At 38.3% G+C, this 23,834-nt stretch overlaps 1 protein-coding gene across 2 annotated transcripts; it reads left to right on the forward strand.

Annotated features, from left to right (window-relative positions):
• Positions 1–5,816: 5,816 nt before the first annotated feature.
• Positions 5,817–23,834, forward strand: LOC127413701 (protein phosphatase 1G-like). 2 transcript variants are annotated; one of them, XM_051651049.1, is made up of 10 exons: positions 5,817–6,344; positions 6,617–6,686; positions 12,087–12,172; positions 12,715–12,838; positions 14,812–15,251; positions 18,660–18,791; positions 19,236–19,470; positions 19,570–19,699; positions 22,556–22,652; positions 22,761–23,834. In XM_051651049.1, exons 1-10 carry the CDS (start codon positions 6,234–6,236, stop codon positions 22,947–22,949), a joined length of 1,614 nt encoding a protein of 537 aa, XP_051507009.1. In that variant the 5' UTR covers positions 5,817–6,233; the 3' UTR covers positions 22,950–23,834. The 2 variants fall into 2 exon arrangements, with proteins under 2 accessions (XP_051507009.1, XP_051507010.1); XM_051651050.1 differs by lacking the exons at positions 5,817–6,344; positions 6,617–6,686 and adding an exon at positions 7,384–7,402.

Consider the following 23,834-nt stretch of genomic DNA (forward strand, 5'->3'; position numbering starts at 1 on the left):
TTATAGGGCAAAATCTGTCAACATATGCAAACAATTTTGAAACAGCAAAAGTCTGCTTTTTTTAAATAAGAACCTATAATGCCAATTCAAAAGAACCACTTCAGAAAAGGGACTATTTCCTGTTAATTTCAATCACATTTGGCATTTCATTACATCTCAAGAATTCTGTAAACAAAAGAATCTCCATTGTGATTGGATCAGTCAGTGTGAGTCCACCCTGAACATGTTTCATAACAAATCTACTAACCTACAGGCAGAAATTAAAATCAACCAAGCCAGTAGTAAGGACTGTAAAGAGATGGACCAATGAAGCAGAGCGGGGACTACAAGCCTGCTTCAATTGCACGGATTGGAGTGTTTTTGAGGCTTCTGCCACAGACCTGGATGAGCTCACATATACTGTTACATCAGTTTCTGTGAGGATATGTTCATTCCTACTAGGACTTATTTGAAGTTCAACAATGACAAACCGTGGTTTACAGCAGAGCTCAGGCAGCTTCGTCAGGCCAAAGAGGATGCTTACAGGGGTGGGATAAAGTCTTGTACAATCAGGCCAGGAACACACTGAACAAGGAAATCAGAGTGGCTAAAAGAAGATACTCTGAGATGCTGAAAAACAAGTTTTCAGCTAACAACCCTGCATCAGTGTGGAGTGGCATGAAACAACTCACAAATTACAGGACTCCTACCTCCAAACCTGTAGGGAACCAACAACTGGCTGACGACCTGAATGTGTTCTACTGCAGATTTGAAAGGCCCAGTCTCACACCCCACACCCACTCTGACCTTCACTTCACACAAACACCAACACCTCCTGCAACCCCCCTCCTCCCCCCTCCTGCTACTCAACCTGCACTTAAGATCTGTGAAGATGATGTGAGCGGCGTCTTTCGGAAACAAAAGACGAGGAAAGCTTCAGGCCCAGATGGCGTCTCACCAGTGTGTCTTCACTCCTGTGCTAACCAGCTGGCCCCCATCTTCACACAGATCTTCAAAAGATCACTGGAGCAGTGTGAAGTCCCATGCTGCTTCAAACGCTCAATCATCATTCCTGTCCCAAAGAAACCAAAAATCACAAGACTTAATGACTACAGACCTGTTGCCCTGACGTCTGTGGTCATGAAATCATTTGAGAGACTGGTGTTGGCCCACCTCAAGGGGTGTCAACCGTCTCATGAACAGTTAAATTGCCCCATTGAGCAATAACTATGTGCAATACACAGTTTAGTCTTTTTTTATATTTATCCAACACATCCAACCTCTTCTGCCATTTCATTCCTCTAAAAAAAAAACCATTTGTACTTTACATAACAAATTTGTATTTGCACTGTACATAACAGATAACAGATTGTATTAGATTGCACTACGTATGTGTGTATGTATGTGTGTGTCTGTGTGTGTATGTACGTATGTGTATAACTATTTTTTTTTTTTTTTTTTTGTATTATTATCTATGTCTTGCTGCTGTTTTTGTATTGTTTTTGTATTGTTGTACACTAGAAGCTCCTGTCACCAAGACAAATTCCTTGTATATGTAAGCATTCTTGGCAATAAAGCTGATTCTGATTCTGAAAGAGAGAGCATGGAATAATAAAATGTATGCAGAAGCAGTGAAGGCAGTAGAGGCAAGATCCAAAGATAAGGCAAAGGAAGGAGTAGTGCAAAGGGGAGTTATTGAAGAGTTAAGAAATTCAAAGGTGGTGGGAAGAGACTTGGAAAATATGATGATTGTGAGTAAAATTAATTTTTTGATGTTCATGGCAGAAGTAATCAGTTGTACAGCCCAGACAGAAAGGGAGATGGTAAAGATTCAGATTATAGTAAGAGCAGCTGAGAGATTCTTAGGAGTGAATGGGATGACATGGGAAACTGTTAGGGATGGCCTGGTGATGGATACACAGGCAAATCAAGAACTGTAGTTTGGTTAATAGCTGTAATGATTTTAATTTTACAATGGAATGCGAGGAGTCTTGTGGCTAATGGGCTGGAGTTTAAAGGTTTCATTAATGATATGAAAATTAAACCAGATGTGTTATGTATACAAGAGACATGGATTAAGCCTAGGTTTGATTTTGTTATAAAAGGTTATGTGAGTGAGAGGAGGGTAATGGTGGAGGTTGTATCACTTTGATCAAAGAAGGATTACCTTATAGAGTGGTAGGTAGAGGAATAGATAGGGAGTATGTGGTTGTGGAAGTATGGGTAGAGGGGAAAAATTATGTAATAATAAACTTTTACAATCCTTGTCAGAAAATGTTATTGAGTGAACTAGAGCAAATAGAGTGTCAAAGGAGAAATAGGGTGATTTGGTGTGGGGATTTTAATGCACAGAGCACTTTATGGGGGGGGGGGGTTAATGACAGATGTAAATGGGCAAGTGATCGAAGATTTGGTGGATATAAGGAATTTGGTCTGCCTAAATGATGGGGGATATACAAGAGTGAATGTGGTTACAGGTCAGGAATCAGTATTGGATCCAACTTTGGTATCTGATTCTCTTGGGGGGATCACTAATTGGAAGGTTTTAAGAGAGCGTACTGTAGGAAGTGATCATTGTCCAATATTAAGCTCAATATGGTAAATGTAGGTAGAATAGACATGAGACAAGATAAGGTAGCTAATGGAGGTATGATAAAGCAAATTGGGAGGCATTTATGAATGTGAGTGAAGAAGGGTTGAATAACATAAAAATAGGAAAAGATGGATCAGTAGAGATGATTAGCGGACACATATTACAAGTTATACAATCAGCAGCAACAAAGTATATTCCAATGAGTAAAGGTAGGAGGAAAACTAAGATAGTTCCCTGGTGGAATGATGAGTGTACAAATGCAATAAGAAGGAAGAAAGAAGCATTTAGGAGGATCAGGAAATCACATAATTTTCAGCATTTGATGAGTATAAACAGGCTCAAGCAGATGTCAGAAGAACAGTAAGAGAGGCTAAGAGGATATATTGGAGAACATTTTGTAGTGAAATAGGGAGGAGTACGCCAGTGGAAGTATGGAACTTGATTAAAAAAAATGAGTGGAATCCAAAAGGAGTATGGGTACCCAGTTTTAAATTTGGATGGCAATATAGCAGTGAAGGATGAAGATAAAGTGGAAATGTTTCTGAAGGTGTTTGTCAGGGTAAATAGTTCAGATCATTTAACAGACCAGAATAAGAAATTAAGAGACGATATAGTGAAAGAATGTCCAGAATTAATGAGGAAAAGAGAGGCAATGGATAATTTGTTGTATGTTCCATTCTCTATGACAGAATTAAAACGAGCAGTGAGAAGAATGAAACAAACTGCCCCGGGGCAGGATGGGATTAGTTACTGTATGGTGAAGCATTTTGGTGATGTTTCAATGGAAGTGTTGTTATCATTCTATAATAAAATATGGACAGAAGGTGTATTGCCAAAGAGCTGGAAGGAGGCATTAATTATATCTATAGTGAAGCCAAGCAAAGATCCAAGTATCCCTACAAACTATCGCCCGATAGCTTTAACTCCCCATCTGTGTAAAATTATGGAAAGAATGGTTACTGATAGACAGACATATTATTTAGAAAAAATAAATTACTTCTCTCCATATCAGAGTGGGTTTAGGGGTGGGCGAGGGACACTGGATCCAATGATATTGTTAGAGGCAGATATTAGAAAGGCATTTATTAATGTATTTTTTTTTATTTATTTTTTTTTAGAGAGAAAAGGCATGTGTTATGGAAAGAGGGATTATTAATACAATTAGTGAGGATGGGTATATGAGGAAGAATGTATAACTGGATAAAAGAGTTTTTAATTGGAAAAAGAATTAGGGTGAGGGCTGGGGTAGCCATATCCTCTAGTGGGGTGGTGGATAATGGAACACCTCAAGGTAGTATAATAAGTCCTCTGTTGTTTATCATTATCATAAATGATGTTTTTTCAAAGCTAGATATTACAATTAGTAAGTCATTGTTTGCTGATGATGGGGCTCTTTGGTATAAAGGAAGAAATATAGAGTATAATGTGAAGAAGATGAAGTCTGCATTAAATAAATTAGAGGAATGGTCGATAAAGGAGGGATTCAGGTTTTCAGCAGAAAAGACACAGATTATCCTTTTTACTAATAAGACAAAGTATATGGAAGTAAAATTAAAATTAATTAGAACGTGTACCCATAGTAAGATTTTTGGGTTTATGGTTTGATAGCAGATTAACGTGGAGAGTACATATAGATAAGATGGCTGGGAAATGCAAGAGAATATTGAATGTAATGAGGTGTGTGTCAGGTCAAGTATGGGGAGCAGATAGAATGGCATTAAAGACTATATATACATCAATGATATGTCTGTACTGGACTATGGTTGTATTGTATATGGATCAGCAAGTAAAACTCAGTTAAGTAAACTGGACAGAATTCAGTCTCAAGCTTTAAGAATCTGCTGTGGAGCATATTTAACATCTCCAGTTTCAGCTCTTCAAATTGAAATGTGTGAAATGCCTCTACAATTAAGAAGACAGCAGTTAATAGGGTCGTATTGGGCAAATTTAGGAGGCCAGAGTGAAAGTCATCCTACAAAAAAGGTAGTGGGTCTTATTTGGGAACATGGGAAAAGTAAATACACCAGTTTTGGTTGGGTTGTTGGAGATTTAGTTAAAGACATGGGATTAGAGGAGTATAGATATGCATCAATAGTAACTTTGCCGCCAGTGCCGTTATGGGTCATGCCACAGCCCAATGTTGATCTAACTTTATTAGAAATAAGACAAAATGAAGGACATAGTGAATCAGAAGTGTATAAGGTTAAGGAGTATGTGGGGTTGAGATATGGGGATTTCACACACATTTTCACAGATGCTTCAAAGGTACATAAAATGGTCGTGTAGGGTTTGCATACACAATTCCAAAGTTGAAAGTGTCTAGGATAAGTAGGATATCAGATAATTTATCTGTGTTTACTGGAGAAATGATTGCTATAATGATGGCAGTATAGTGGGTAAGTGAAGTTAGAGCTCAACGTGTAAACATATGGTCAGACTCTAGCTCAGCTATAGTCTGAATGTTCAGCAATCAGATACAAGACAGGATCTGGTAGTAGAGATTCTTCAGGATTTATATTGATTACTGCAGAATAATATACATGTTCAGTTTTTGTGGGTTCCGGTGCATGTGGGGTTGAAAGGAAATGAAGAAGCAGATACATTGGCTAAGAAGGCATTAGAGAGGGAAACAGTGGATATCAAAGTGTCTTTTAGTATATCAGAGATAAAAACAATCATCAAAAGAATATTAATAACATGGCAACAGCAATGGGATAATGAAATAAAAGGCAGACATTTGTATGCAATTCAGCCAGCAGTAGGAAAGGGTAGGTTATCAGGAGAGAGAAGGAGAGAAGAGAATATAATAACAAGACTAAGTGTGGGTCATACAGGGCTGAACAGTACATTATACCTAGTAGGCAAACATCCAACAGGATTTTGTGAAGTGTGTGGAGTCAGTGAGTCGGTGGAGCATGTAATTGTTCAGTGTAGGAAATATAAAGTGGAAAGAAAGAGTTTAATAGAAGAGTTAAGTAGAAAGGGAGAACAGCTTACATTAAAGAATCTGTTAAATACACAAATAGGTAGTAATAAAATATCTATAGTGATGAAATATCTGGAAAGTTCTGGGCTAGTTAATAGAATATAAGGTGAAAGTTTAGTTTATTGGTAAATAGAGTGTCGATGGTCCAGAGGAAGATAGGTGGCGGTAATGCACCAATGGGTTTGCGAACCGCCGTAAAAACACCAAGAAGAAGAAGAAGAAGAAGCCTCGTCCCGAGCACACTTCCGTTTCCGTCTCTGAAGTCCGCCCTCTGTGAAATGGGTTTGCTGCAGCTGGACTGTTGATTATGTTGGTCCACACGTGTTAGGGGCTTTTCTGTGTTTTGAAAGAGGCTCAGATTGGTCCACGGTTCTTGTGAGTTCGGTCCAGATTTTGAAAGCCTCAATCGAACTATTCTTTCATCCTTGATTGTTGATTTAGAAACTCCAGCAGCATCTCCAGTGTTAGCAGCTAGCAGCGGCAACATAAGGCTAAAAGTACCGGGTAACCCCCCGGGCGACTCTCATCTACGGGTCACCACACACTGAGATGTGAGAGATACCTGCATTGCCCAGAAACACCACCTGTATTCAAACTCAGCGAGTCGGATTCGGAAGGATTTTATTTTCATATTCATACGTGCTTTTCTTTCACTTAATCTCGTTGTATTGTATCATGGGGGCTTACTTGTCTCAACCCAACACGGAGAAAAGTACGGCCGACGGCGGGAATAAAAACATGAGCTATGGCTTCGCGGCCATGCAGGGCTGGAGAGTGTCAATGGAGGTAAAACATTCACTTTCACACTGCGCTGCTGCTCGCTGGGCGATTTGCTTAATGTGTTTAAGGGGGCAACATAAATGAAGGAACGGCCATTTCCAGGTGTAATTAATTTAACAGGAATGGATCCCTTTAAATGATTATTAGAGCTGTGTATTTACTAGTTTTGTAGCCTGTGTTATGTGTTGAGACAGGAGTGCAACGTGACGTGTGGGTTTTGGCGCCAGTGAGGGTGACTCGCGCCTCGACCTCTCTTTATCGTGTGTTTTGTTTCCTAGGACGCCCACAATTGCATCCCGGAGCTGGATGATGAGACTGCTATGTTTGCCGTTTATGATGGCCATGGGGGTAAGCTGAAAAGAAGCTTGCAATCCACAACATGAACAAAGGATTTGAAAGGGCTTATATTTGAGGAATCATGTTTTTTTCATGATCTTTTGAGCTACTTTGAAAACATATAGCAAGTTTCAGAACTCAAAACTTCCTCTCTGCTGACAAAGCACTATTAATGGTAAAATGGCTTATGAACTTCCACAACTTTTAATGTCAGATGCATTTGAACACTTGACCACCCACATTTAGCAATAGAGCGCAACAGTGCCCATGCCCTTTTTCAGCCGTGTTTTCCCCATCCATGGACTTTTCATAAGAGTTCCAAGCAATGAACCAAACCCACCAGGTGTGAGGTGAATTTTAAGGAAAAAAAGTATGTGAAAATCAGACAAAAAGACATATGTACAAGACTGTGTACTTATCGTCTTTCACATGGGAACGAACTACAATCCCATGAAGCACTGCAAATGATGTAATCAAATATAAAATGAAGGAAATATATAAAACTGGTGCTTTTAGGTTGTTGGTTATAAGTATAGAAACAATATACTGTAGTTTGTTAATAGCAAAATATTCCTATATATGCAGATATATAAGTAAGTGAAGGGAGACTGACTCCATAGTGTCATTCACTGTGTGTTAGGGGAGTGGGCGGTCTCTTCCAGGCTTGTTTGGTGGGGTTTTTTGGCTGCAGTTCTCTGATTGGTGGATCTTTCTCTGCTGGATCATGGGTAATGTACAGTAGTTGTTCACCAGGAACTCCGCTATTAAACACAATGTTTTTACAATGAAGTTGAAATAATGCAGACTGATGGCTTCAACAGAAGCATAGACCATTGGTGAACAACCTCAGAGCTCATGGTAGGTCTGTATTTAAAGGTTTGTAAGTAACCTGAAATCAATGATTCCTTATGATCACAAGCAGTGGTGCCTGCAGCTGTATGGTGTACGCACTGTGTGGACCATGAGCGCTCTGACTGACATGTGAAACATTTACTCTCAGAATATTTAATCAATAATGAAGTGTGTCCTGTATTTCTTTTGGCTATTTAAAATAACTAGCGATGCCCAAGTTGCAAATGAATAATTCTTTTGAGTCAGTACTTTTCAGTGAATTGGCCAAACGGACTTGCAAAACGGTTTGAATCGATTCGTGATTCGGTACAATTCGTTCAGAGCTCTCTCTCACTGAATCATTTGGAGCGGTTTCTCACACAGAAAAACAGTATCGGGATATTTACAAATGCAGAACAAACAGCGCTGGATACAGTGTAAATTTACCTACAAATCGACTGAAACAAAAGGCTGTCTTTTTGAGAGGTAACTTTGAGAAACTTCAGCTAGTGCTGTGTCATGTGAACAAGGGGCTGTTCAAACTGAATGAGTTTTTGCATCTGCTCACGCTGTTTTTCAGTCGTTTTCCATGTAAACATTCGCTAGTTAGATGTCTTTTGACAACTGTGCACGTTTCACTGTGTTTTTAGCATCTCTCACAGGAGCGCTGCATTTTTAGACACAGTGTCGAGTTAAAAAGAACTTCAACTGATTGAAATGTGTCATGAGACACCTGCATTCTGCTCTTCGTTGTGGTGCGATTTGCATTTGTTCTGAACGATTACTGGAAGAAATGCTTTAGCCAATAGTTACATGAACGCTACTCACACTTGAGGAAAAAAAATGCTTGTGATGTTTTTGCCAAAAATATCTCATGGTGGAGCATGCTCCCGGACCACCCTAGATAGGTTGTATTGGGCACATTTCTGTTCATTCCCTTAGATGAATCCTGCAGGCGGCCATGATTACAAGATCCGTGCGCACAAGGTCCTTAAAGTGCTCAAATTTAGCTTTTAGAAATGTAAGTACTGGAATAACTGTAAATTCACCATGGTTTGATGGAAAGTGCATAAGTGCTTGACAGTAAAATAGAAAAATCTGAGGCCAATGTAGGCGATACTTCAGTTGTCCACGTTGCTGATCACTCCGCACACTGTATGCATAACGCAAAATTCATCATCTGTGCGGACTGTCCACGTGCGACCCAGATTTTCTTGACGTGGACAGTCATTGTTTGTGCGCAACCTGCCTGTTTTCCCTACAAAAAGAGTGTCACGCATGTGTTGAACGTGTTCGCATTCGCGCACGGTCAAAAGAGTTTGCTTTGAAAGACAACGTGGTCGACCGGATCGAATCCAGAACTCAGAAAAACGATGTATTCCTGGGCCTTAAAGGGATAGTTCACCCAATAATGAAAATTCTCTCATGATTTACTCACCCTCATGCCATCCCAGATGTGAATGACTTTCTTCTGCAGAACACAAATTAAGATTTTTAGAAGAATATTTCAGCTCTGTAGGTCCATACAATGCAAGTGATTGGGTGCCAAAATGTTGACGCTCCTAAAAGCATCAAAAGTAATCCATACGACTTCAGTGTTTTAATCCATATTTCTGAAGCGATATGATAGGTATGGGTGAGAAACAGATCAATATTTAAAGGGGCCATGTCATGAGGAATACAATTTTCCTTGATATTTTGACATAAGAGGTCATTCTACTATAAAAAACATACTGTAAATTCCAGAACTCAACTTAATCCCCAATGCAATAAAAGCATTTATTGAAACCAAGCTGCCAAAGTGCAGCAACAACGCCTATTTTAAAATCATCGCACCCATGGGCCCACGCACTGGTGCTCACTTGGCTCGTAAACCGAGACAGACAGAAGGACAAAAGGCCTACTCTCTGTGGCCTCACTACTCCTGAACACGAAAGAGGACCCATCTGGACTATATTGAATTATTTTTGTATACAAACATGTGCTACACAGACGGCTTTGACTGTTGTCATGTCTCTGGCATGCTTTTTAAAGACACAGTGTCAAATTTCAACTCTGAAGAGAAGAAGCGTTTCATCAGCTGATGTGGCTCCTGTTGTTTTGTTGCTTAAATTGATCAACAAACTGTTAATTCGCCTATCAGCGCTATTTTTAATTGTTGGTGTATGTAAATGTGCACTAGATGGACGTCTATGACCATTTTTATTTGTTTCTGGCGATGTGCACCTCAGTGTAGGATGATAAACTGGATGTGTGCTTCTTGTGAAGCAGTCGTAAAATGAGTCTTTGCCAAGGAGTTGTCACTGAAAGATATGGGGCAGTTAAAAACACTATTGGACTCCAATATTTCAAATGTCATGATTGTTTATGATGCTGACACGCTGTCAACACCAGACGCACCCATTGATGTGACGCAACAGCTTGAGGCTGTCTACACCGGGCGCGACGACACAAACATTCTGAATTGTTTCTTTGTGTTGTTGGCAGTAGTAGCACCAGCGCAAAATGGAACAGAACACCTGTTTGTTTACTGTTGGAGTAACGTGCCGCAACAGATGCTTCCATGGTAGATGGCATCATTGATAATAGTGTCCGGTGTAGACAGGGTATGAGTGTTAACAGTTGTGCTTGAGATGAATAGTGTAATGTATTCGGATGCAATGTGTTAGATGTGCGTTGTGTAAACCGTGAAATATGTTTTGGTGCTGGTTTATTCTCTTCCGATTGAGTTTCAAAAATGGCTGAATTTGAGGGGCTGCACGCTGTTAGCCAATCATAACAGAGTGTGTTTACATAGAAGTTTAAAGGAGGAGCTGAGGAAATTTGTTTTCAGAAAGATGGTCAGAGACAGGGTGGAAAATGATCATGTATTACAAAATCATGAATTATATTTTAGTGGAAAAAAACTTTAACACATCAGTGGACCTCAGGGAAGATAATGAAACTATAAAAAAGCATTTAATGGCCCCTTTAAGTCCTTTTTTGCTTAATTCTTCTCCTGCCCAGAAAGGGGTGGTATGCATGAAGGATGTGAATCACCAAAAACATAAGAAGAATTTGAAATCTGTTTCTCACCCACACCTATCATTTCGCTTTGGATTTAACCACTGGAATATGATGGATTACTTTTATGCTGATTTATATGATTTTTGGAGCTTCAAAATTTTGCCACCCATTCACTTGCATTGTATGGACCAAAAGAACTGAAATATTCTAAAAATCTTCATTTGTGTTCTGCATGAAAAAGAAAGTCATACACATCTTAGATGGCATTAGGGTGAGTAAATGATGGGAGAATTCTTGTTTTTGTGTGAAATATCCCTTTGGAAAAACTACTTGAAAGTCCTTAATTTTCATTCAATAATGGGTTTATGAACACTGTTTTAGTCCAAAAAGTTAATGCGGCACATTTCAGTGCAGATTGATTCGTGATACCGTCACAGTGTAACAAGCGCAAAAGACCAGAAACACACGATCATGAGAAGAAATTTCGCTTTCCGCTACACACTAAAGTTTAAGTTTTGGTGGACTCTAACCTGCGAATTCATATAACGACAAGACGGTTGACCAATAGATGATGGAAACGTCACACATTGACCTCTTGACTCAATGCGAAGAATGCATATTTAAAGCTGCGACTTATTGTTGCAGAAAAGTGAGTAGGTGTATCGTTTTGAAAAGCATATTAGTAATTTTGATTATCATTTATAGAATCCTATAGAAGCCTACGAGCATGACATCACTTGTTGTCCTAAGTAATTTTCCATGCTCAAAGTCTAGTGTGACCACGGCTATAAGGCATAGGGGCAAAAATAGCCTGTTTATATCTGGGACAGAGAGAGGGTGGAAAATGGTCATACTCATAAACTAAGTCATGACTGTTTGGTACAAAAAATCCTCAAATAAAATAAGTGTCCCTCAGGAAAAATTTATAAAAAAAATATTTTAAAAAATCTATGAAAATAACCTTTTTTATGAAGGCAAATATACACTACTGAAGTTAGGGGTCACTTGCCTGAAATGTTTCTCATGATCTTAAAAATCTTTTGATCTGAAGGCGTATGCTTAAATGTTTGAAATTAGTTTTGTAGACAAAAATATAATTGTGGCAACATATTTAATAATAAAACTAAAATTATTTAAAAAAAAAAAAAAACTTTTTAATTTTTTTTTTTTAAATTGATGACTTGGACCGAATAATTAAGAAAAGCAGCTAATAAGTGCCCAACATAGATGGGAACTCCTTCAACACTGTTTAAAAAGCATCCCAGGGTGATACCTCAAGAAGTTGGTTGAGAAAATGTCAAGAGTACATGTCTGCAAATTCTAGGCAAAGGGTGACTACTTTGAAGATGCTAAAATATAACACAGTTTTGATTTATTTTGGATTTTTTTTAGTCACAACATAATTCCCATATTTCCATTTCTATTATTCCATAGTTGTGATGACTTTACTATTATTCTAAAATGTGGAAAATAAAGAATAAGTGACCCTAAACTTTTGACCAGTAGTGTACATGGATAGATTATTAATTTGATGATCATTTTTAGTTAGAATCTTTGTTACTGTGTTTTTACTAGGTGAAGAGGTTGCTTTGTATTGCTCCAAATACTTGCCAGACATCATTAAAGAGCAGAAGACATATAAGGATGGCAAGCTGCAAAAGGTAAACATTACTTCACCTCTCGCAGTTGTTTATTGATGAGCATGTCTGATTACTTGTGCACATTTCCACCAATTACTACATTTTCCCGTTTGGTTTGACGATACCTTTAAGACTTCGGAAGTTGTAATTATCATGTAACGGCAACGTGCGGTCAAGAGATTTTCATTTGAAAATGGACACATTAGGCAATATCGTAGTTCTTTTTTTTTTCTTCACTTCTTGCCATAGACAGGAAGCCCTAATGCAACTAAATGAAGAGCAAATCATACACATTTATTGATGTAACTGATTGACATTTTACTTAGTTTTATCAGGTGTGAATAATTAAGGAAAAATCCAAAATGTACTGTGCTGTGGATCCCCAGGACTGCAGTCGAGAACCACTGTTTTATGTTTGTCTGTAAATTGTGCTCTTTTCCATGGCAGTTATTCCCTGTTTGTGGATTTCCAAATTTCCATAGTCTGATTTGAGTATTTTGCATCTGAAAATGGGTATCATCATTATCTTTATCATTGTGTTTGTGTTGGGTGCTTCCTCCCAGGCTCTGGAGGATGCATTCCTGGCAATAGATGGCCGAATCACCACAGAAGAAGTCATCAAGGAGCTGGTTCAGATCGCTGGACGTCCTCAGGAAGAAACCGAGAAAGTAGCGGATGAAGATGATGGTTAGTATGCAGTCATGTGGGTTGCAAATGCTTTCTCAATTCAGCTTCAACTCATGGTTATATTTAGGATTTTTGCCTATCAAAATTTAAAGGAATAGTTCAACCAAAGATGAAAATTGTGTATTCGCCCTCATTTTGTTCCAGACCATTATGTTATCTTTTTTGTGGAACACAGAAATAACATTTAAAGTATTTTCATGCAGTTATTTTCCATGCGATGATAGTTCAAAGTGACTGCTGTCAAGCACCATAAAAGTACTACATATGTATGAATGCCTTGTGTTCTGTATTCCAAGCCATACAGTTGTGGCCAAAAATATTGGCACCCTTGGTAAATATGAGCAAAGAAGGCTGTGAAAAAAAAATCTGCATCGTTTATCCTTTTGATCTTTCATTCAAAAAAATCGCACAAATCTAACCTTTAATTGAAGTAAAACAATTGAAATGGGAAATATCTCATTATTAAATAAATATTTTTCTCAAATGCATTGGCCATAATTATTGGCACCCTTTTATTCAATACTTTTTGCAACCTCTCTTTGCCAAGATAACAGCTCTGAGTCGTCTTATAATGCCTAATGAGGTTGAAGAACACCTGGCAAGGGATCTGAGACCAATCCTCCATACAGAATTTTTTCAGAACCTTCAAATTCAGAGGTCCATGTTGGTGGACTCTCCTCTTCAGTTCACCCCACACATTTTCTATGGGGTTCAGGTCAGGGGACTGGGATGGCCATGGCAGAACCTTGATTTTGTTGTCAGTAAAACATTTTTGTGTTGATTTTGATGTTTGTTTTGGATCATTGTCCTGCTGAAAGATCCAGTCAGGGCCCATTGTAAGCTTTCTGGCAGAGGCAGCCAGGTTTTGATTTTTTTTATCTGTTGGTATTTGATAGAGTCCGTGATGCCCTGTATCTGAACAAGATGTCCAGGAACTCTGGCATAAAAAAAAAGCCCCACAACGTTAAAGATCCACCACCATATTTAACCGTGGGCATTGGGTACTTCATCTCTGTGTTTGCCAAACCCATCTCTGGTGTTTGCTGCCAAAAAGCTATTTTTTGTTTTTGTGTCATCTGACCATAGAACCTGGTCCATTTTGAAGTTCCAGTAGTGTCTGGCAAACTGTAGACACTTGAGTTTGTTGTTGGATGATAGCAGAGGATTTTTTTTCTTGAAACCCTCCCAAACAACTTGTGGTGATGTAGTTGATGTCTGATATTTTTTTAAACTTTCTGACCCCAAGACCCATCTCATTTCTGCAATTCTCCAACTGTGATCCTTGGAGAATTTTTGTCCACATGAACCATCCTCCTCACTGTGCGTGGAGACAATATAGACACGTCCTTTTCCAGGCCAATTCTTAAGATCTTCAGTTGATTGGAACTTGTTAATTATTGCCCTGATGATGGAAATTTTCAATGCTTTGGCTATTTTCTTATATCCACTTCCCATTTTGTGAAGCTCAGCAACCTTTTGCCGCACATCAGAACTATATTCTTTATTGTAACCCACTGTGATTGATGATTAAGGGAATTTGGCCTGTGTGTTACCTCATATTTATACCCCTGTGAAACAGGAAGTCATGGCTGAACAATTTCATGTTCCTTGTCACCCAGGTGTCCTAAAAAAAGTAAAATATGAATGGGAATATACTTCAGATATATTTTACTTATAAGAATTTCTAGGGGTGCCAATAATTGTGGCCAAACTTGTTTTGGAGAAAAATATTTAATGAGATATTTTCCCTCTTTCTATTGTTTTACTTCAATTAAATGTTAGATTTTTGTGATTTTTATTTGTTATTTTTATGAAAGATCAAAAGGATAAACAATGCAGATTTTTTTTTCACAGCCTTCTTTGCTTATACATATTTTTGGCCACCACTGTAGGATAGCTTTGTGTGAGGAACAGATTGAATTTTAAGTTGTTATTCACTATTATTCATTATTGTTACTTATCTATCTTGTCAGTTGATAATGACGAAGCAGCTCTACTGCATGAAGAGGCCACCATGACAATAGAGGAGCTGCTCATCCGCTACGGACAGAATATGAACAAAAATGCCAAAAAGCCATGTCAGGATGCCTCTAAAGACTCTGAGGATGGAGAGAAGTCTCGCACAGAGATGGGAATCAACGGTGAGACTGAATGTGGGGCTTCTGCAGACAGCAATGAGAAGGCAGGAGGTGCTGGAGGTGCGGCTGAGGGTTCGAAGATGAGGTCCTGCAGAAGAGCAGCAGCCTCCATTGGTGGAAGTGGCTCTGCTTCTACAGGCTCTGCTGGGGATGCTGGACCTTCCTGCTCCTCTTCTGAAGCTCCTGCTCCTGGAAGTACCAAATCCAAGTTTTTTGAGGACAGTGATGAGTCCGAGGAGGGAGTAGATGAAGAAGAGGAGGGTAGCGATGTAGAGGTGAGGGGAGGAATTTAGGAATTAAAACATTTGGGCAAATCAGGGCTGGGTTGGTGTAATGGCCAAATTGAGGTGAACTGGAGTGTCACTAATTGCTGCTCTTAGCACTATTGTGCATTTGAGTAATGCACCTCCCCCACAATATGATTATTAAACTGCAAATCACTTTGAGTAAAAATCTTCTCCTTAAAACTATTGAAAAAGTCTAATGTAATAAGCTGTAATATCTGCTTGTTTAGAATATGTCCTTACCTCCGAAGGGGACTTTAAAAAATATCAGACCTGGATTTCTAAATCGTCTTAAATGCCCGGTATTTGCCTGTTTTCGTATTGATGTGCTCTCTGTAGTCATACATGGATACATAAAGTACGTGTTCCTTTGCCATTTAAACCTAGCGTATCAGTTTAATTGTAACCAATTTTGCTTTGCCTGTCTCCCTCTCTGCATGCCTGCTGCATGTGTAGAGAGAGAGAGAGAGAGAGAGAGAGTGCACGCTCTTATTCAAGTGACCGTGAGAAAAATACGCTTTTTTTGTTATTTTTTTTTTCTCCCCAATTTGGAATGCCCAATGCGCTCTAGGTCCTTGTGGTGGCATAGTGACTCACCTCAGCCTGGGTGGCAGAGGACTAATCTCAGTTGCCTCCGCGTCTGAGACTGTCAATCCACGCATCTTATCACGTGTTGAGCATGTTACCGCAGAGACCTAGTGCGTGTGGAGGCTTCGCGCTATTCTCCGCGGCATCCGCACAACTCACCATGTGCCCCACCGAGAGCGAGAACCACATTATAGCGACCACGAGGAGGTTAACCCAACGTGACTACCCACCCTAGCAATCGGGCCAACTGGTTGGAAGCCTGGCTGGAGTCACTCAGCACGCCCTGGATTTGAACTTGCGAAGGCCCCCTGAAAAAGACACTTTTTGATGAAAACATAAAGCAAGTAACTCTGAACAAACACTTTGATGTTCACAACAAATAAGTCTAAAAATGTCTTACCGCAGTTTCAGTGAACTTTAGATTCAGCTGATCTGTTTGCCAATGAAGTTTGTTAGTGGTGGATACTGTTAACATTAAAACCACCTGCCTAATATTGTGTAGGTTCCCCTCATGCTGCCAAAACGGCGCCAACCCGCGCATCAGAATAGCTTTCTGAGATGCTATTCTTACCATAGACTTTGTCAGTTCGAACCAGTCTGGCCATTCTCTGTTGACCTCTGTCATCAAGACATTTTCGTCCACAGAACTGCCGCTCACTGGATGTTTTTTGTTTTTGGCACCATTCTGAGTAAATTCTAGAGACTGTTGTGCATGAAAATCCCAGGAGATCAGCAGATACACAAATACTCAAACCAGCCCGTCTGCCAATCATGTGGCTGCAGTGCATAAAATCATGCAGATACGAGTCAGGAGCTTCAGTTAATGTTCGCATCCATCTGGGGAAAAATGTGATCTCAGAGAATTGGACCGTGGAATGATTGTTGGTGCCAGACGGGCTGATCAGTGTAGATACACAACTCTCTCGGGCTTTCAAGAAAAGATTTCAGATATAAAATCAGTGATTGAATGACTGTTTACTCGCTGAAATGAGAGGATATCCTATTAAGTCAGTAGGGACATTGGAATATTTGGGTATAGCAATATGGCGGCGCAGTGGCTGCAATGATATGATGTCATGTGCAATCCAGTTCTACTTTATATATATATATATATATATATATATATATATATATATATATATATATATATATATATATATATATCAGTGGCCGTGAGGTAGATTTATCCAGAGTAGTTAATATCACATAAACAGACAGAAAACACCAAAAAAAATTGTCTAGAGACTTCTACAAATGTAATGAATACTGATCTTTTTCAAGCATAACTCAAAAGACTGTAATACAAAATTCCTCTCATGAATATCTAGTTTACTTTCTACTATGTGTGTCAGACTCTAGGGAAAAAATAATGTATGTAACTATTTACCGAAGGATGTCACTTTTTCTGTGTAAAATACTTTCTCCTATCCAAGCTTAATGTGCAGAGACAACTATAATAAGCCATTCATAGGTAAACTTTCTCAAACTGGAAGTACTGTGTCTCTGTGGCACTATGAAAATTGCTCTTTGTTTTGAGCGACCCACTTAGACCCAATGGCGTGAGTTGGGGGTGGGACCATCTCTTTGTTTGACCAACGACAGATGGGGGAGGGGGCGTATTCAGAAAGCTGTTTTGTAAAAAAAACAAAAATATATTTTTGTATATAATATATTTTTTCGTTTGGTGGTGCTGGTGTTGCAGGAATTACATCAGCTTTAATGCTACTAATAGTCATATGCCGGTCTAAAATTTTTGCAATAAATGGGGTTTTTGCAGTATATGGTATTTTTAATGTGCAATTTTTAATTTTAAAGGTGACAAAAAGTTTAACTTTGAAAAGAACCTTGAACATTTAAGAAACTAAATGAACAAACAGTGACATTTCCTTACTATGACTGACACAGACATTGAGGCTACAAGAGTCCAAAATGAATAAAATCCCAGATGCAGTTTATTGTTCAACCAAAATCCCAATAATAACCAGAAAAAATGAAGATTTGGTGCATGACACGGGACTTTTAACAAACTCAAGACTTGCCAAGAACTTTTATTTTGAAATGAAGACTACAATGCTGTGTATTGAATTATATACAAATGAAGCTTTTTATAGCCTATATATTCACCAGATGATGGATTTTGTGTATATTTGGCTGTGAATCAATAAAAAATCACAGTTTTCTGTGCTTAATCACAATTAAATTATGGTGCATGATACATAACAAACAATTAATAAATCATCAAATGTATTTACTTTATCTGCAAGAAATTGGTTAGTCATAATTTTACACATTTGTACAGGTATTAATCTTTGAAAGTATATGTATACATGCCATAAAGTCAGTGGTCATGTAATTACAATTTGGGCAAAATCTTTTTAAGTGGATTCAATTCATATCAAATTTTATTGGAAAGAGAAACTAAAGTGTACATCGCCAATTAATTAAACACTATACATACAGATATAAAACATATTAAATAATTAACCAAGTTATATGTTCTAACTGAAAACTCCACCAGCAAAGACAAACACAAAGGAATAAAAAAAAAAAAAAAAAAAAATGTATAGGCATAGATTTTTGCCAATAACGATAGTTCCAAAAAGCAAATGTTGGCACAGATTAATCTGTAAAACCGATATATCGGTGTACCTCTAGTCCTTATAACAGCACAGGTCACTGTATCACCTGAGAGGAATCCATTATGCAAGCAATACCAGTGTTGAAATTCATTCTGCCATCCTCTCTCAACACTAGGTGAAAAAGCTGTACTTTTACATTTAACTTCTAACATTATTTTGTCACGGCCAACAGGACTGCAGTGAGGAAGAGGATGGTGAGAACAGCAGTGAGAATGATGAAGAGGATGACACAGAAGAGGGGGAGGAAGAAGACACTGACGAAGAGGAGGAAATGTGCCTGCCTGGCATGGATGGAAAAGAAGAGGTGCGTTTGTGTCACATCATGTAGTCCAAGATGTGGCCAAATGTGGGAAATACAGGGTTTGTTTTTGAAATGAAGCATGTCCCAATGGTTCAGACTACTTTTTATACTGACATGGTGAAATGTCAGCCACACTAGTGTTGAGTAGTGTTGGCATAATGGCACCAGCTGAAACTCACAGTGAACCTTTGCTCTTAATTATTAGGCATTGAAATAAGAAAACATCAGCCAGCCTTGACATTTCATTTAATCTTTTGGTTGCATCCATCAAGTTCCAAATAAACAGAGAAAACAATCAAATGAGATGAAATGCTTTTAATTTGTAAAGTGCTGAATTTACAGCAATTTTGCTTTGTCATACTGCCCATCCCTAGATCACTTGACACGATCCATGCTTTGCTCCCTTAATGCTAAGATGTGAGTTCTCTCTGCACGTTTGTTTTGCAGCCAGGTTCAGACAGCGGGACCACAGCTGTGGTTGCTCTCATCCGGGGGAAGCAGCTCATCGTGGCCAACGCTGGAGATTCCAGGTGTGTGGTGTCTGAGAAGGGCAAGGCGGTGGACATGTCCTATGACCACAAACCAGAGGACGAGCTGGAGCTGGCCAGAATAAAGAATGCTGGGGGGAAGGTGACGATGGATGGCCGTGTCAATGGAGGCCTGAACCTCTCCAGAGCTATCGGTAACTATAATACTCATTACTGCCTTTGTTGATTTTTTTAGAATGTGCTTTCAGTTTATTTTCTGCATCTGCACTGAAATGTTGGGATTTTATTTATAGGCGATCACTTTTATAAAAGAAACAAGGCACTTCCCCCAGAGGAACAGATGATTTCTGCTTTACCTGATGTTAAAGTGCTGACACTCAATGAAGACCATGAGTTTATGGTTATTGCCTGTGATGGCATCTGGTAAGCCACACAAAAATAAGTAGATATTGTAAATCAACTAAAAGAACTGAAACTTCTCTTGCCACTTGCAAATATAAAAGCGTTAAGACAGATGTTTTAATAGTGTCTCTGATCTGTACTAGTAGCAAAAATGGTGTTAGAGTTGCTACAGTTGTGATTTCTGTGAAGCAGTTTAAACTTTTAATGAATCCGTGCAAAACTCTTGATTCGACTACTTGTTTGCATCATCACTTGTTTACAGAAGTGTGCATGTGGCATTTGTGATGTTCTAAATTGTTTTGGTTAAAATAATGTTGTTTGTTTCCATTTACTGTATTATATTGGAGCATTTGAATGAAAATGATTAAATGTCTTTGAAACATTTTGAAGCAATTTGGCCACAATAAGGGGTGTAACCATTCATCGATCTGGATCAATTCATCGATCCAATAACCAATGATCCAGTGTTATCGATATAACGCGTAAATATCGATATAGACTTTTTAAGATGCACCTTTATTTTAACACGCATGTCAGCCATGTCCGTACGCAAGAAACCTTATTACATTCACTTTGAGCGCTAAATACGCTTTTCATGTGAGACACGGATGTGCGCAGGGGTCTTTGAAGCCAAATTGTGCTCTGCTAACCGGGCTTCCCGTGAAATGCGAGCTCCATTGACCGGATCAGTGCGAGCACGTCTTACCGGGTGCTCCTTAAAATGTGAGCTCTAGTGACAAACGGAGAGCGGTCCAACATCAGTTATAAGACTTTACACATCAACACCCTTACTAACATTTATCCCAGTTAACTGTAACAGAATTTTTCATTACCACTGTGGAAGTTGTAGCCAAGAAAACCGCGGATAGCACGGATAGTTGGGAACAAGTCATGGGTATGTAAGTACTTTGAATTGGACCAAACTGAAAAATTAGCTATCAAACGATTGATGATCACTTGTGTGTGATGTTATTTTTTTATATTATTATCTGTATAATTTTTTTCAACATCTGAAGTATCTTATTTTGTTGTGGATGTCCCAATGTGGATACTAAATTTGCACATTTCAGAGAGCTCAATAAAATATTCAAATTATATTTTGGCTGCATTTGAGGGCAAAAATGTTTTTAATTGATTGTGTAAAATAGGCACATAATATCGGAATATCAATCGCAGGGCCCTGAATCGAATCGAATCGAAATAGTATCGTGGCAGACTTTGAAGTATTGGCAAATATCGGCCAAGAGAATCGATATAAGATTGTATTGTGATGAAACGTCTAATTTACACTAGCTACAATGGCTTGGTTGAAATGATGGTTCCTCTGATTTAGAAAAAAATCACCCTTTTAAAGAAATATTCTAGGTTCAATACAAGTTGAGCTCAATCGACAGCATTTGTGGCATAAAGTTGATTACCATAGAAAATTATTTCAAGTTTACAGTGAGGCACTTACAATGGAAGTGAATGTGGCCAATTTTTAGAGGGTTTAAAGGCAGAAATGTTAAGCTTATAATTTTATAAAAGCATCTGTTAAAACTCGTAAAAATCGGCATTACAGGGGTTACGGCGTTACGTTTTCATTAGGGCTGGGTATTGATACAGATTTCCCGATTCAGTTCGATTCCGATTCACAAGATTTCAATATCGATTCATATGCGTTTATTTCCGTTATAATGTCCCTTTTGCTTACAAATAAATTCTCTCCCATCTTTTAACTGGGTACATTAGGAAAATATACATTTTACTAAGTATATTTTATTACTTTTTCATTTGTCACATTTTGGCTTTTTCAAAATGAACAAATAAATGTATTCAATCAATAAAACAATTTTGTTCAACAACTGAAAGGGTATTAAAAGAGACAGTTTTATTCAATGACTAATGGGTTGAGTGGATCTCGTCTTGGACACACATTACAAGGAACAACTTTTACTCTCAATACGCTGTGAAAGGATCTCGCTGCTGAACACTTCACGACTAAACTACACAATTACTGGTGAGGAAAATGTAAACATTACCAGCCAGTTGCCAAATATATTCACTTTATCACATAGCACGAAATTTGGTTGCAAATGCAAGTGATTTCCTCTCATTGTAGTAGAGCGATGCGCATTGAGTGATCTGAATCGATCTTGGGATTTAAGAATTGATATTGAGAACATTCAGATGAAGATCACGATTAATCGGGAAAACAATAATTTTACCCACCCCTAGTTGTCATGGCAACAGAGTTGTGAAATTGGCTATAACTTAACACAGAAAAGTTTAGTACGTGATTTTATCACACTAAAATCATGTTTACACACACATTATTTATATCTTGTGGCTACGCTTTTGAAACTGGGTATTTTAATGTTTACGGATTGGCCCCATTGACTTTCATTGTAAGTGCCTCTCTGGAACCAAGATTAATTGTTTTAAAGAAAAGGAAATACAAGTTGAAATAAATTGTGGTAAGCAACATTATGCTAAACCTGAAATATTCCTTAAGTATTCGCCATTTCGGTGTGAATACATAAATATTGAGATGTACTGTATATTGACTATAATTAAATGGCTTAAAATGAGCTAATTTCTTTAGCTATATCAGCCATCCCTAGTTTTTATTGACCTAGGCTCTCATGTTTGATGGATTTGTGCATAAACTTAGATATAACATGCTAGATTATTCTCTTGGTGTTATTTAAAAATCGTTGTTGTTCTCCTAAAAAAATATTCCTATGATTAGCTTTCAGTCTAATGCAGATCTTATATCTCGGTGATTGTGTTTCTGCCATCAAAGATGCTTTGTCTCACATCTAGCATTTTCACCGTATTCACATAACAATGTAATGAATAGCTAGCTGATTACATTTGTAATTTGTCTGTTTAAAGGAATGTGATGAGCAGTCAGGAAGTGGTGGACTTTGTAAATGAGAGACTCAAAACAGACAGTGTTGAAAATAGACCCTTGTCTGCCATTATTGAGGAAGTAAGTACTGGGATTTGTTTTTGAGAAATTGTCAAAGGTCTGGCAAATAAAGCCAATCTCAGGAGAGAAAAAGTCAGTGAACTGAAGTGTTTCATTTGTTCTGTGTAGCTGCTGGACCACTGCTTGGCACCAGACACATCAGGGGATGGCACAGGATGTGACAACATGACCTGTATCATTATCACCTTCTCTCCACACCTTGGGAGCGATTTGGCCGAGGGCACAAAGAAGCGAAAGGCAGATGAAACTGTGGCGGAGGAGAACAGCAGCGACAGCAAAAAAGCCAAAACTGAATAGATCGGCTGTCGTTGAATGTGCTGAGTATTTTGAGGACACTTTTTCCTTTTGAATTCAGACCACATGGGAAAATTTTAAGGATGGCTCCCTGAGAAAGAGCATTTTAGTTTTAAACAATTCAAAGACACATCTAGAGCTGTTAAGCAGCCATTCTGTTCTTCGTTGTATTTTTTTTTTTTTTTTTTTTTCAGCAGGCCTATAAATGTCGTTTGCTTGTTGACAGTGAAATGAACACAGCAGTATGGTAGCAAACGTAATAACACATGAGCCTGTGTACTTCTGTCTAGTCAATCATTACCTTGTTTATGTAAATAGCATACTTTTTTCTTTTTACATTTTTCTTTTTTTTTTTTTAATAATTAGATAGTGGTCTAGTTTTTCTCATGAAGCCATTGGATGTACCCATATAAGGATATAATCCTGTTGAAAAGCTCTCTAAGATGAAAAATTACACATTCCTTTCTCCATTGTTTCATGTTTGTAAAGAACAACTTAATGTGTTTGTGTCATTTGATCCTTTCGTCTGTAATAAAAAAGCTTCTTTCCTTTGAATCTTAAGAACCACTTCCTACAGGGATTGAAGGCTGACATTGGGATCAATGCCAGGAGTTTTTAGCAACCGTCGAGTAAACTGCAGTTGGATATTGAAGGTCTTCGGTGCAAAAGGACATTTCTGTTTTGTATTTTCCCATTGTCTGTGGTCTGGAAGCATCCATCTGATTCATTGAGGTTTATATACAATGGATTTTGGAATATATATTTTGGTACTTTTTCAGAACATCTTCGTGGATTGTACAGGGAAATAAGTCATTGCTCAAAATTACAGCTGTTTTATGTATCAATAAATAAGTGGAGACGAATACACAACAATCTTGTTCTTGTGGG

Source organism: Myxocyprinus asiaticus, chromosome 23, assembly GCF_019703515.2.
Source record: "Myxocyprinus asiaticus isolate MX2 ecotype Aquarium Trade chromosome 23, UBuf_Myxa_2, whole genome shotgun sequence".
In the NCBI taxonomy this organism is placed as follows: domain Eukaryota; kingdom Metazoa; phylum Chordata; class Actinopteri; order Cypriniformes; family Catostomidae; genus Myxocyprinus; species Myxocyprinus asiaticus.